Below are 12,872 nucleotides of genomic sequence, written 5' to 3' on the forward strand. Positions count from 1 at the left end.
CTTCAGGAACTAAACCACCTGAACTTTCCGTTTACAAAGACTCATGATGCATTTTCACAGTGACAATCCAGACCTGAGTAACGCTGTAAAACTAATACCTTCCAGCCTTGAAGGTCTCGAAGAAGACGGAGATAGGAATAAGAGAATACCTTACCAAGGCTCTCTGTAACCTCACAAGACCTTGCCATTGTATAATGTCACTTTGAACAGAGGACACTTTCTCTGTCTGTTGAAAGGCTAATAATTTAACAGCTCCAAAACTTTCCTGTTCAACCCGTGATCGAGGAACCATTACTAAACTAACAAACAAACCAAGTATACCATCACAACCTTCTCTCTAACCTACCTGAACGTTTGGTGTTGATCACTAGCGGATATTTTCGCAAAGAAAGAAGGTCTGAAGAGACCACAAAAAGAAAAGGAAAAAAAAAAAAAAAAAAAAAAAGAAGAGGTTTGCAGGACCATTTTATGCAAAATGCGCAAAAAGAGTGGGATTGCCAGGAATCGAACCTGGGTCCTCTCGGATCGTTGTGTACAAAGAACCACAACGAGAAGTACTGACCACTATACTACAATCCCTGTTGATGAATAAAACCTCAAGTAAATGTATCCATATATGTCGAACGATCAGACGCAGTGGACTGGTGAACTCTTGGGATAAACCTTAACCACGGCTTTGCGTTGGTTCACCACTACAGCAAAGACCGGAAAATCTGGGAGTGGTATAATGGACGACTTGCTTCCCAATTGCAAGCTTGCATCGTTCGTGGTCTGCGCGTTCAATCCTTTTCTACTTCATTTTCATTATCATAGATAGATATATCTTGTTACTGGCTCATATGTAACGCATCTTTCGCTACTTACCTCTTGCGCATCCTTCGGGGGGTACACCCAACATCATTCCTTCATCAAAACGACGGAACAGCATTCCATCTAATTGTACCAAATGGCATTCATCCCAAACCCAGGCTCCGGAATCCTGACCCTCGCAACCCTATGTAAGAACTCATCCTTCCACCTATAAATCTCCAACCAGCCCTCTTGATCGTCCGTAATCGCCATCCACTCATCACTCCACGGGCACGGGCTAACCGCATTGCTATGCCCACCGCTCGTCGGCGTCGGGCTAAGGAACAGCTGCTTCTCAATGCTTCCGCAGTCCCTGAGCTTGAAGCCCGCAATATACCCCTGCAGCTCGAACTTGTTCGCCCGCGAACTAGCAAACATGTACTTGCCGGTAAAGGTCAGCGCGCACACGTCGGCGCGGTAGAGGCCCTTGCCGGTCTCGGGGTCCCGATCGGGAATGCCCGGGGGGATCAGCGGGAAGCTGTGATGCGTGTACACGGGCATGTGCGTGGCCGGGTCGATGACGTACTCGCAGATGCGGTTGCCGGCCTCCATCAGGGCATACAAATAGTTGCCCGTGGGGTGCATGGCAACCCAGCGAGGGTGGTCGCCCGGATCAGGGGCGTCGACGGAGCCGACTAGTTCGACTTCGCCCGAGGCCAGCTTGCGGTGCGTCCAGAGCTTGTTCGCGGTCAGGTCGGCTGAGTAGAGGTAGGTCTCGGTCGGGTCGAACACCATGCCGTGGATGCCAGTGTTTTCTTGATATTCGTAGTTCTGGACGTTCTTCTCGAGCTTGCCGGTCTCGGAGACGGAGAAGACATTGCCATAACCGGCGAACTTGTAGAAGGGGTTGGCATAAACGGCGTAGGGGGGCTGCTTGGCTGCGAGGAGGAAGATGGCGCGCGTGTTGGTGTCGGCGTCGTTGGCCCTGGCTGTATACAAACACAAACACGTCATTTAGTCCGAGAACATTGGGTCGTGATATAGGAGTTTTGGTAACGTACGGTGACCACCGATGGGGTGCGATGCCTCGTGGACAATCTCAGTCGGGCTCTTGACGGCAAAGCTGCTCCATTTCTTCATGGCAGCGCCGTAAATGTTCTTCCTCTCATGCTATTCCCATCTCCATTGTGAGCAGGCAAAGTCGCAGTACTCTAGACATTTGATGATGGATCTCATACGTCAAAGGTCATCCATGATATCGGCTCATCCTGAGGAATTTCTGTTCTCTTGATGAGCTTGCATGTGAGCTTCTCGTCGTCGAACTGAACAGTGAAGATGGCACCTGGCGGGGTCCAGGTACCAATCATCAAGTGATGGAGGGGCATCTTGGAATGACGTCGGCTGGGAAGAATAGGCGAAGCGACTGCGCTTGTACCTGCGACTGCGACTGCGACCTGGAAGATTCACGTCGGCGTAGGATCACGAAGCGCGACAAAAGGATGTTGAGAATTGGGAATATCTCGAGGACCTTGACGGACGAAGTTCCATGTTCCCAAAATCCGACCAGTTCATCCCATTCCCCAACTCGAGATCCGACATGATTGCCCGGCTGTCGCGAGACGGGGGTTGCATCGATTGTTTAGTGTACACCTGAATGGAGCTGCGACCGGCATTGGGAAAACGCTGGTGTTAGTTTCGTTTTGCCCCCCACTTGGTCCCCAGCTTTCGGTATCCAATGGTGGGGAGAATGTTTACACGGGCACGAGGTCGGGACTCGGAAAGCGGCAACGGTAGATTTCAGAAGGAGTGGTCCCGATCCTGCACTCGACTGCACACAGATTTTGACGGGCTTTCTTCCCAGTGGCCGTAGCGGACTTGTGTGGGATTTTCCATCTGTAGCGACCAGTGACCACTGTTGCCCGCCTCTGCAAGGCCCAGAACGCCCCGAAAGTCGATTGGAAGGGAGACCAGGGGCAGGGCAGGCCTCCCTTGCCCGCCGGATGAACACTGGAACCCCGATGCCCCCGTTCCCGAGCCCCGGGGGCCTGTCATGGGAACCTTGCTGCGTCCGGTCATTGCACGGGCAATGACAGGCTGGGCGGGAAAAGGCTCACCCATCCCATTCCTTCATTCATTCATTCATTCATTGCAGAGAACAGTGAACTCATTACATACAATGCTGTATACACGGCACCTCGAGTGGTGGTGGTTGTTGTACTTTGGAACACAGCCTACAATGGAGACGGCTACCTATTACTGCTACAGTAGGCAACCAATTGGTTACCGACATGAAAGGCAACCAGATCCAATATATCGAGGTTTGGGGTCGATAGATAGGTACTGGCATCTGAATCTTTAATGATGATGGGGAGGCTGATGGTTGAAGATACATACATAGTAAACAGAGCGCCTATTGTAGTATATTTTCTCCTCATGCTCCTCAATGCCGAGATCTGGAGAGTGGATTCGCGGGCAATTGTTCGACATTAGCCGCACGATTGTTGCCAAGACGGACATAAGATTCACACCGTTTGGAAAAAGTCGAGATCGCCTCCAAGCATGTCAGATCAGCAGTTCTCGATGTCTCGAGTGATTCACCGCAGTCGAGCAAGGGTTGAACTCAATTTAGGAACAAATTTGTTGCCTTGATTGATACTATTGGAAGCTACAGTACCGGGAATTCTTTGCAAGCTGAGACAACGCGACCATCCCGGCAGCGAACCGGCAGCAGTTTTGAAGATCCAGGGTTAGGGGCTACCGTGACGCAGGGCTATATTTCTCCCGCTTTGCCTCCGTTTCTCCATAACCATTAACCCCACACTCACATCACACCCACAGTGACCGACATAGGAATCTCAACCTGCCGCAAGTCCGTCCGGATCCAGAGCTCTCAAAGGGCAGCGGGGAAACATGGAGGCACATGGCACCATCCGGGCACCTGGACACCTGGGGCGTGTGCGATCCTATCATGTTGCGTCCATTCACAATGCCATGAAGATCCAGGGTGTGCGTCGAGGGAAAGAGAGATCCCAGTTGTACACTACGGTGACGGACTGCTCTGTATAGTCCCTTTTGTATATAACATTCTTCGAGGAACCTCTTGCTCCGGCTGTCCCCCTTCTTCTTTTCTCATTGTAATCGTCATCAAACCACCTATAAGTTTGGATCTGCCTGTTCCATACTCTCTATCCTCTTGATCCTCTCCGTATTGTTGATTCCAGTGTTTTCATCATCGTCATCATCACCACAACAGGCAAAATGGCTTCTCACAGATTCGACCCCAACTTCACCCAGAATGTCATTGACGGCATGGGCCCCAACACCACTCCCCGCAACCGTCAGGTTCTTGGTGCTCTGATCCGTCACATCCACGACTTCGCTCGCGAGGTTGAGCTCACCATGGACGAGTGGATGGCTGGTGTCAAGTACATTAATGAGGTCGGCCGCGTCTACAGCGAGTCTGGCCAGACCCGTAACGAGGCCCACCGTCTCTCCGACATCTTGGGTCTTGAGACGTAAGTTTTTTCTGCTTTCTCACAGATGATCCAATAAACTCAAGAACTTCCATACTAACAACTTCCTCTTCAGCCTTGTTGATGAGATCGCCCACAAGATTGTCGTCGAGGAGGGTCTTGAGCCCACCTCGTCCTCGATTCTCGGGCCCTTCTGGTCCCCCAACGCCCCCTTCCGCGAGAACGGTGGCTCTATCATCCAGGACGGTGTCCCTCCCAAGGGCCGCGTGACCAAGATGCACGGTGTCATCCGCGACATCACCACGGGCAAGCCCATTCCCAACGCCGTGTTCGACATCTGGCAAGCCTCCGCCAACGGCAAGTACGACTTCCAGGACCCTCAGAACCAGACGCCCAACAACCTGCGCGGCAAGTTCAAGGCCAACGAGAAGGGCGAGTACTGGTTCTACTGCCTCCACCCGACTGCTTACAGTCTGCCCACCGATGGCCCCTCGTATGCCCTCCTCCAGCTCATGGACCGCCACCCCATGCGCCCCGCTCACATCCACATTATGGTTACTCATCCCGAGTACCAGGGCTGCACTACTCAGCTCTACCCCAGCGACGACCCCTGGATCACCAACGACACCGTCTTCGCTGTCAAGGATGATCTCGTTGTGACCTTCAAGCCTCTTGAGGGTGACGAGAAGGCCGTTCTTGAGCTTGAGTACAACGTCAACCTTGCTCCCAAGGGCTTCAAGGGCAAGGTCTAAGCAATGTCTTTGGCTTGGCTTGGTTGATCGTTGATGAAGAAGAAGAGAGAAAAAAGAATCCCTTTTTCTTGCTTTGTACATTTTATACCCGCACATATTATCATTGGGGGCGCGTGTTCACAAAACGATAGGGAACTGGCTTTTGTATAACCGCGGTGCTTTTTTTTTTTTTTTTGGTTGGGTTTGGTAGCATTGGATTTTGTATATGGCACTTTTGGCATGCATGGAGGATGTATGATGAGAGAAGAACGGCGGCTGTAAGCTTGCTAGCTACCTGTTCAGCGTTGACTTTTTGGATGAATGAGATGATGACTCGGAACAACATCTTGGTGCGATAACCCGTGTGTGAAATTTCGTAACATGAGATTCTGGTACCAAGCCACGCTGCCATGGCCGCTTCTTAGGGATCTTTATACCGCGGTAACAAATACGGCTTAAGAGCCTACTTCGTCCGGTCACACGGACAAAATCTCAAGTCAATATTATTTTCAAAGTATCCGCTCCATCGACTCTCTTTATTGCAGAAATAAGTAAAAACCGTAGAATCCCCCCATTATTAGGCCAATCGGAATATTTACAGCTATCGTTATTACTAATACCCTATTCATCTACTACAACGACTTTAAAGCCTACTATACGGAAGGTTTTTAGATAGCTTGAGTACGAAACTTATATTAGTATATAAACCTCGCTCGGAGCGCGGAGCTACTAATCTAGAAATAGTTCGATGTTGCTTCCTTACTGGCGTACCCAGCTAATCGACCTCCCGCTCTCCCTCGGCAAAGTAACTACTCAAAGGCTAGTCCTAGATAATTCTAGACTTTTGGAACCCCGGCCGATAAGGAGCCGTGAAGATGGGGTGTTCGACGGAAAAGACAAACAAGCCGCCGTGATGGTCATGGTTGCTGTGTGAAGGAGAAAAAAGAGATGACGAGAACGAAGATGATGGCGATGAACCGAAAAAGACTATCGAAGCCTAGTCAATGCGCGCCGCCGCCTCCACCAGCAGTAGCAGCAGCAGCAGCATGAGCGCCACCGCTACCACCTACTGAGACGGGATTACCCATGGCCATCAGAAGTCTCTTATTCTTCCTGACGGTCTGGTTAAAGTGCTTCTCGATCTTGTCCCCTTCCTTACGGGCAGCCGACAAAGCTGACTCGGCGTCTTCGAGACTCATCAGCGGTACGTTGCCGAACGGGCCGGGAGCACCGCCAATGTTGAGGCCCGCACCGCCCTTGTGACCTATAGGATCGTCTAGAGCAGATGGCGACGGTGAAGGGGGCATGTCCAGGTAGGATCCATGCGCGTCGGCAAACGCGCTGACGGGGGCGGGATAGCTGATCTCTGGCGCCACAGCGTCGTTATCGTGCGGCGACGCAGGAGAGCCAGCGCCGTACATCCATGGAGCAAGCGAGCTCAGGCCGGCGGCGGCCGGGTTCCCGCCACGCTGATCCGGGTGCCAGTTGGACATGGCCTTGGGGAAGCTCATGTCTCTGGCGTTCAGGTTCAACCGCGGCAGGACGTACTGGTTGATATAGTAGATCGCTTCCTCCCGCTGGATCTTGTTCACAGGATCCGTCGGATATTGGCCCGGAGCCTGGGGAAAGTAGCCCGGTGGCCCATTGGGCACAGCACGCCCTTTGATCAGACTGAATCCACCACCGGCTTCGTGGCGAGAGGAAACAAACGCGGCAGGGCTTGAAGCGGTCTCGGCGATGCGAGCCTGAAGCTCCAAGAACCGATCCTCCTCTTCTTCGGTCAGGTTGCGAATGCAGTCACCGTTGGGAGTAAGGAGAATGCGGACGCCGTCAATCATTTTACGAACGGGGTGACCCGCGAGGAGAGCTGCCTGATCCTCGTCAGTCACAATCGACTTCGTAGGCGTCATGGCGTTCCGAGCCGCGTTCTCCCTGGCAGCAGCGTTGCTATGATCATTTCTCGACTTCTCAAACCCAGTGCTTGTTGGCTTGAAAAGAGGCAGGTCATCGATCTTCTCGGGAACAAGCCCCGACTTTTGCAAATCTTGGAAGATCGTGCCAGGTGTCGGCAAAGTTCGAGGGGTTGAGACCGCATCTGACTTTGGCGTCTCCTTTGCTCCCCTGGTCTTAATCGGAGAGGCGTCATCCGTCAATGTCGTCGTTTCATTAGCCGTCGATCGGTAGGTTGAAGACTCCTCCTTGACCTCCTTCACCTCCTTCGTGGGTGGCGGGGGCGGCGTCTCCTTTTCCTTTTGTGCAGGTGTTTCCGGTCTACTGACAGTGGGTGTTACGTTTGTGTTGGTGGTGCTTGGCTTTTCCTTCTCCTTCTCCTTCTTCTGCTTCTTCTTGCGGCCAATGATGGGCCCGATCTCCTCACTCGGATCAGACTTGACAGGCTGTGCTGCCACAGCTGCTGTTTCCTTCTTGAGCTGCTCCTTCCTTGCTTTCCTTTGCTGACTCTTGGTGGTTGCTCTGACAGGGGCAGAGCCGATCTTGGACGGCGGCGGTGAGCTGGTGCGAGATGCCGAGACCGAGGCTGAAACGATGGACGCACTATCCGAAATCATCTCACTAGCAGGAGTCTCGGGTCTAACAGAAATAGAAGCTATAGAACGGGCCGCGGAGCCCAAGACGCTCATCACACCCGCATTGGCGGGTGTGGAGGGCGTCTCAGCCTTCGGAGTTGAGACAAGTCTAAGCGTCTTTGCTGTCCGAGCGAGCGGCGAAGCCACTGAAGCAGTCGTTGGCGTAGGCAGGGCAGGGAAAGCTGAGTCTCGATCATGGGCAGATTTCTCCGTCGTTGCTGATGAACTCTCAGCAGTCTTGACCTGGGCAACCTGGGTAGCTGCAGCGATGTTGAGAACTGGGGCAGGCTTTTTGTCTATAGGGCGGGGCTCTGGTTCGGGTGGAGTGGGCGCTACCGCTGGTATAACCAGCACAGGAGCAGGCTTCTCCTTTTCCGCAGCCTTTTCAGCCTTCTTGGCTGCCTTAGACTTGGTTGCCGTAGTCTTAGTCGAAACGGCAGGTGTCGTGGCAGCCGCCTGGACCTTGGGACTGTTAAGAGCAGGGAAGTCCTCGTCTGCCAGAACCTTCGGTGCCTTTGCCTTAACCGTTGCGATATCCCTCGATAGCCCACTCTCCGCAGCAAGAGCTTGGATGTTCTCCTTGGAGTTCTTCTTGGCCTCAGGCGCGAGAGCTGCGAGACGGAGCTTCCTATCGTTTTCACACGAATCCATGTGTCTCTCCGCTTCCAAAACGTTGATAGTCTTGCCATCCTTGGCAACAGGCAAATCCAAGGCGCAAAATGGACAGTATCGCATGCCCTTTTCCACGCTATTCTTCCGGTTCTTGCTGACAAGTGGGCTGGGAGCTGTTGTAGGCGTTGACGTGGTTGACGCTGCGGTGGAAACTGCCACACTAGATGCCGTTGCGGTTACGGGTGTACTCGTAGGCGGTGCCGTAGACGCTGCGGTAGACGCCGCTGCTGTGGTTGCCTTGGGAGGTACAACAGGTACGGCGACCGGCGGTGTCTGCGTTCCGGCTCTCAAAGATGCGTGAGAAATCGCAGGGGAAGGATGGTTGATTGGCATACCCAGTCCCGGAGGAGGGGCAACAATAGGAGTCCCGGTGCGGCCGAAGTTATCGAAGGCTCCAGGCGGTTGACGTATCGTCGTGATGGGTTCATCAGAAACCAGAGCGTCTACGCTTGTCGTGACTTCTTCGAACGAGGGAAGATCATCATCTACAAAGCTATTAGCCTCTCGGATGGAAGAACAAATTTTTCATCTGATGTAGTGCGGGCTTTGGACCGGGGACCACTTGGTAGAAAGGGAGCACCAAGACAACAACGACAACGACAAGAATCGCGGCACAAGTTATATACAGGAGGGCTCTTTGTTTGGTCACGTCAAGACTACCATCATCGTCTTCCACGAGGTTGGGAAACGGAGACCCGCTTACAGCAGCGGTAAAAATGCTCTATTTTTGACCTTTGCGCCAACTGAACTCAGACCGTACGAAAACTGGGACCGACGTTAACGTACATGTGGAAGAGAAATCTCGGAGGAAGACGATGAGAGCTTGCCTGACGTGACCGATATACCCCAGTGATGCAGAACCCTAAAGCCTGTGCGGGAGTGAATAGAAGCGAAGTTGGAATGCCGTTGGTTTCCTCGAGAATCTCTCTTCCCTTCTCAAAATGCAAATGACGCCAGTGTAAACAAGGGGCTCCCCTTCTGAGAGACCGAATGTTGTGGTGCTCGAAAATCAAAACGTGTGCCATTCCTTGACTGTCTCATAAACACCCATCCCGCTTGTGCCGTGGACGCCGTCGTGATATATAATGTGCCTTTTTAAACGAAGCAACAAAAGTGTCTCCCCAGAAAACAAGACAGGTAAAATAAAAAAATTAACTCCATCGCGCAAAGTGAAGTGGTCTAGAAGAGCAGCTCTCTACCATCCCCGATATCCAGCAGAATACATCATGGCGGGATTAGTGTACCCACCTTGCGACTGACCACCAAACACCTGTCCGAGACCGGCATTGCTCTGTTGCTGCATATGCTGCTGAGACTGCATTCTCGCCTGCAAGATACTCGGGTCCGCAAGATCTACTAAGCCACTCCCCCCAGAGGAGGAAGTGTTAGCGTGTCTGTGCTTCTTCCCCTTCTTCTTCTGCTTTGCACCCAAGTCTTGGAAGGCTCCAGGCTGGGAACCGTAGAGCGATGCCAGGCTCGGAGCAGGAGCTGGGGTAGAGGAGGTAGAGGGTGGGTACAGTGGAGGAATGGAAGGAAACAAGAACTCACGCTTTCCCGCATCATGAACCTGGCTACCGGCACCTCGGCTGCGGTTGAGGAGCTGAAGAATCTCGTGTGTATCTTTCGTGGCGTTACCGAAAGCAGAGCCGAAACCGTGTTGCCCAAACATGCTCGGAGGGGTGCTCGTAGACTTGAGCCCGGGCGGAGGGCCGGGCATGGAGCTGGCATAGAACTGCGTGTTGGGTTGACTGTGGAAGGACGAAGGCATCATGGAGGCCTGCTGAGCCATGACCCTGGGGTTTGCCGCAAGCTTGACCGAAGTGGCAGACGTGGTTTGGCCCTCGTTCGCGAAGCTAAATCGAGAGCCCTGGCGGTTATGTCCCTGACCCTGGAAAAGGCTCGCCTGAGAAGTGATTCCGGGAGGAAGGTGATCGTAGCCTGTGGCCTGCGGACGCATGAAAGCAGGCTGCTGCGGTGTCATGGTACGACTGCCAATAGAGGCAAGGTTGGTCGAACCCTGGCTGAAGCCAGACCCGATCGCCGACCCAAACAGTCCGTCGTTGTTAGCGCGTTGAATGGGCGGCTGCGCACCTCCCCGCAAATTGAAGTCACGTCCAGGATCCCGGTCCTCAGGCTCACCTCCCAAAGCAAGGCTGCCACTGCTCTCAGGCTCGACCTCGGCTGGTTCGGTAGCTGCCGCGGAACCCTCATGCGACTCTGCCACGCCGGTGGTGACATCGTCGCGCAAAGCTCTCCGCTTTTCGCCACCCCTCACATCAAACAAAGGTGGGTAAGCAGACTCTGTGGAGTCATCTCCAAGCTTGGGCCAGGCGAGAGAGCATCCATTGAGTGATTTGAGAAGCTTCGTAAGCGTGTCCTGAGAAGCGCTCTTAGCCTTCTCGAGAGTGGACTTGGCGGATGTCTCAACCTTGGGTGGAGCAGGCGCCGCAACCGGAGCAGTAACGGGGGCCGGTGCCGGTGCCGGCGCAGGAGCCGGAGCTGGTGAAGCTTCTTCAACAGGAGGAGCGGGCTTTGGCGCAGGCTTTGGTGCCGATTTGGGCGACTTTTCGGTTTTGGTCTTCTGAGGAGGAGGAGGATGATGCACCGTGCTCTCGATCGGAGGGAAATCTTCGACGGCTTCTCGGTTGGATTCAGAAGTGACTGGAAGAATGTTGGAGATTGCAGGACTGGGGGCGGCGCCGCTAGTGGCATGGCTTCCACGTCGGCTACGGACCTGAGGGTTTCGCGCCCAGGTAGCTGAAGAGGGCAGCGCGGGGCCATCGCCGTTTTCGGATTCCTCCTTGCTAGAACTCCGGATCATCGGTTGAGCATTCGAGGGCGCGGGCGAGGGGTGACCCGTTTGGCGGGATGCCGACCTAGAAGCACCGGCAACCGGGAGGGGTCGTTGGCTGCTAATGCTATTGATCGAAGACAGGTCTTGGCGAGAATAGCTGTCCTCCTCGTCGCCGAGCTCGTGCAGGAACATACACTGCCTGTTCGTACACACCTCGTGACGGAGCCAAGCTGAACAATACTTGGTGGTACCCAGTTGAGCTCTTAGAACCCTGTCGCCGTTTTGGGAGCCATTAACTGCTTGAATGCACCTGGCAGCATCCTCCTTCTTCTCGAAAGTGACGTAAATCCCGAGGGACTGATTCTGCCCGTCTTGGCTCTTCCGATTGCTGATGGATATTTTTTGGATATTGCCATATTGTCCGAAAAATTCGGGGCGCCGGAGTGTCTTGAGCAACTCGTCCTCGCGTACCGTAGGCGTCAACCCAGTTACGTAGACCAGATTCTTCTGAACGACCCGGACGCCGACCAAGTTCTTCCGATTCTCCTTTTCGGCTTCGCGTTTTTGGGCTTCCTTTTGGCGTTGCTCGGCGGCACGTCGCTTTTGGTTCTTTTGAATATTCGCTCGGAACTCGGCAACCCTAGGAACTGTCAGCACAGACGCAGAAGGTCACGGATTGCAAGCGGGATGTGGCGACAACGTACTCTTCCTGAGTGACTACCTTCCATTGAATGGTCTTGTCGTCGTATGGTCTTCTGCATGCCGGACACAGGCCATTCATATTATTTCGGATATTGTTGAAACAGAACTGGCAGATCTGGGGTGGGGCGGCGGCGTTAGCGCTCAGGTTGAGCCAAAAGAAAAGGGGGGAAGGGGGGGTTGGAGGGGTAGGTATTCGGCCACGTACCTGGTATCCGCAGGGGCATGGTCTAAAGTTACGATCAGAAAGATCAAACTCCTCGATACAGAGAGGGCTATAGTATACTAGTTAGTCTGATGTGTTCTTGTGGACGGCCGAGGGCGTTGTGACAGGGGGTCGGCTCGAGGCTGAGGAAGGCGGAGAGAGCAGGCATGACGAGGCCATGGAGGGGCAGGGGCAGTCGTCATGGATTCGGCTGGAGAGAGGTCGAGCAAGGTGCATACCAGGTCTCTTCTTCATCGTCGACGAAGCTATCTTGCGGCGCCATTGTGGTGACTGGAAGATGGGGTGATGGTTCGCGGTGGGAGTGACGGCAAGCTGGAGGCTGCTCCCAGGTAAACGGGGACGACTGTAAGGTGTCGTCGGGTCGAATACGGATGGATGGAATCCTTTTCCACTTGTCGGTAAGGTAGGTATTAAAATGGCCGTAAACTAGCGGCGCGAAAATTGGTCTATGGGAGAAAGAAGCAAAGGAGGACCTGATAATAACGCCCGTGGTAATGTAAGATACAGAGAATAGAGGGTCGGTGCCTCTTCGTTTTTTTTTGAGGGGGTGTGCTCGTGTCAACAAATGGGGATTATTAGAGAGAACAAAGTTGGCCGGATGTGGGTGGAAAGGAACTGCGTGGACGGGATGCGGGTGCAGGCAAGTTTGAGCACAGGTAGAAGCGAGCGAAACGCAGAGCCTTCCAGCAAAACGTCCCCGGCTGAGCGCTAGTCCTGTTTCGGAAAGAGCCAGCTGGCGAGTGTCACGCCACAGTTGGAACACTCGACAAGCACAGCAAGCTGCCAGCTGCCGCAGAGCTGCCGGAGTGGTGTGTACGAGTCGGACGTTTTGATTTCGGAAGCATGAACAAGGAGAAGGGCTGAAGAGTTTCCACGACTCTGGAGACACTTTGAAGATTGCCA

General features: G+C 53.6%; 3 protein-coding genes and 1 non-coding gene across 4 annotated transcripts; 1 reads left to right on the forward strand and 3 right to left on the reverse strand.

Annotated features, from left to right (window-relative positions):
- Nucleotides 1-489: 489 nt before the first annotated feature.
- Nucleotides 490-579, reverse strand: B0T23DRAFT_t208. The gene has a single exon. It is a non-coding gene; the product is annotated as a tRNA-His (tRNA).
- Nucleotides 580-706: 127 nt separating this feature from the next.
- B0T23DRAFT_379920 (3-carboxy-cis,cis-muconate cyclase) lies at nt 707-2,667 on the reverse strand. The gene is made up of 3 exons (XM_062837179.1): nt 2,028-2,667; nt 1,851-1,959; nt 707-1,778 (listed from the first exon to the last, which is right to left on the reverse strand). Exons 1-3 carry the CDS (start codon nt 2,172-2,174, stop codon nt 934-936), a joined length of 1,101 nt encoding a protein of 366 aa, XP_062692996.1. The 5' UTR covers nt 2,175-2,667; the 3' UTR covers nt 707-933.
- Nucleotides 2,668-3,609: 942 nt separating this feature from the next.
- Nucleotides 3,610-5,479, forward strand: B0T23DRAFT_453605 (Intradiol ring-cleavage dioxygenase). Its single transcript, XM_062841182.1, has 2 exons — nt 3,610-4,304; nt 4,378-5,479. Exons 1-2 carry the CDS (start codon nt 4,048-4,050, stop codon nt 5,012-5,014), a joined length of 894 nt encoding a protein of 297 aa, XP_062692997.1. The 5' UTR covers nt 3,610-4,047; the 3' UTR covers nt 5,015-5,479.
- Nucleotides 5,480-5,593: 114 nt separating this feature from the next.
- On the reverse strand, nt 5,594-12,604 carry B0T23DRAFT_379923 (uncharacterized protein). Its single transcript, XM_062837180.1, has 5 exons — nt 12,188-12,604; nt 11,952-12,018; nt 11,749-11,861; nt 9,799-11,684; nt 5,594-8,735 (listed from the first exon to the last, which is right to left on the reverse strand). The coding sequence occupies exons 1-5, from the start codon at nt 12,229-12,231 to the stop codon at nt 5,995-5,997; spliced, it is 4,851 nt and encodes a 1,616-aa protein (XP_062692998.1). The 5' UTR covers nt 12,232-12,604; the 3' UTR covers nt 5,594-5,994.
- Nucleotides 12,605-12,872: the final 268 nt, after the last annotated feature.

The sequence above is a fragment of the Neurospora hispaniola genome, assembly GCF_033458365.1.
Source record: "Neurospora hispaniola strain FGSC 10403 chromosome Unknown B0T23scaffold_4, whole genome shotgun sequence".
Lineage (NCBI taxonomy): Eukaryota > Fungi > Ascomycota > Sordariomycetes > Sordariales > Sordariaceae > Neurospora > Neurospora hispaniola.

Bases quoted from the DNA above. Each gene is read 5' to 3' on its own strand.
- B0T23DRAFT_379920 (XM_062837179.1), bottom strand. From the start codon at position 2,174: ATGCCCCTCCATCACTTGATGATTGGTACCTGGACCCCGCCAGGTGCC. The intron at 1,960-2,027 runs GTATGAGATCCA...AGATGGGAATAG, and splicing joins TATCATGGATGACCTTTGAC to CATGAGAGGAAGAACATTTA. The intron at 1,779-1,850 runs GTACGTTACCAA...GTTTGTATACAG, and splicing joins GCACCCCATCGGTGGTCACC to CCAGGGCCAACGACGCCGAC.
- B0T23DRAFT_453605 (XM_062841182.1), top strand. From the start codon at position 4,048: ATGGCTTCTCACAGATTCGACCCCAACTTCACCCAGAATGTCATTGAC. The intron at 4,305-4,377 runs GTAAGTTTTTTC...CTTCCTCTTCAG, and splicing joins GACATCTTGGGTCTTGAGAC to CCTTGTTGATGAGATCGCCC.
- B0T23DRAFT_379923 (XM_062837180.1), bottom strand. From the start codon at position 12,231: ATGGCGCCGCAAGATAGCTTCGTCGACGATGAAGAAGAGACCTG. The intron at 12,019-12,187 runs GTATGCACCTTG...AGTATACTATAG, and splicing joins GACGATGAAGAAGAGACCTG to CCCTCTCTGTATCGAGGAGT. The intron at 11,862-11,951 runs GTACGTGGCCGA...GCCCCACCCCAG, and splicing joins CATGCCCCTGCGGATACCAG to ATCTGCCAGTTCTGTTTCAA.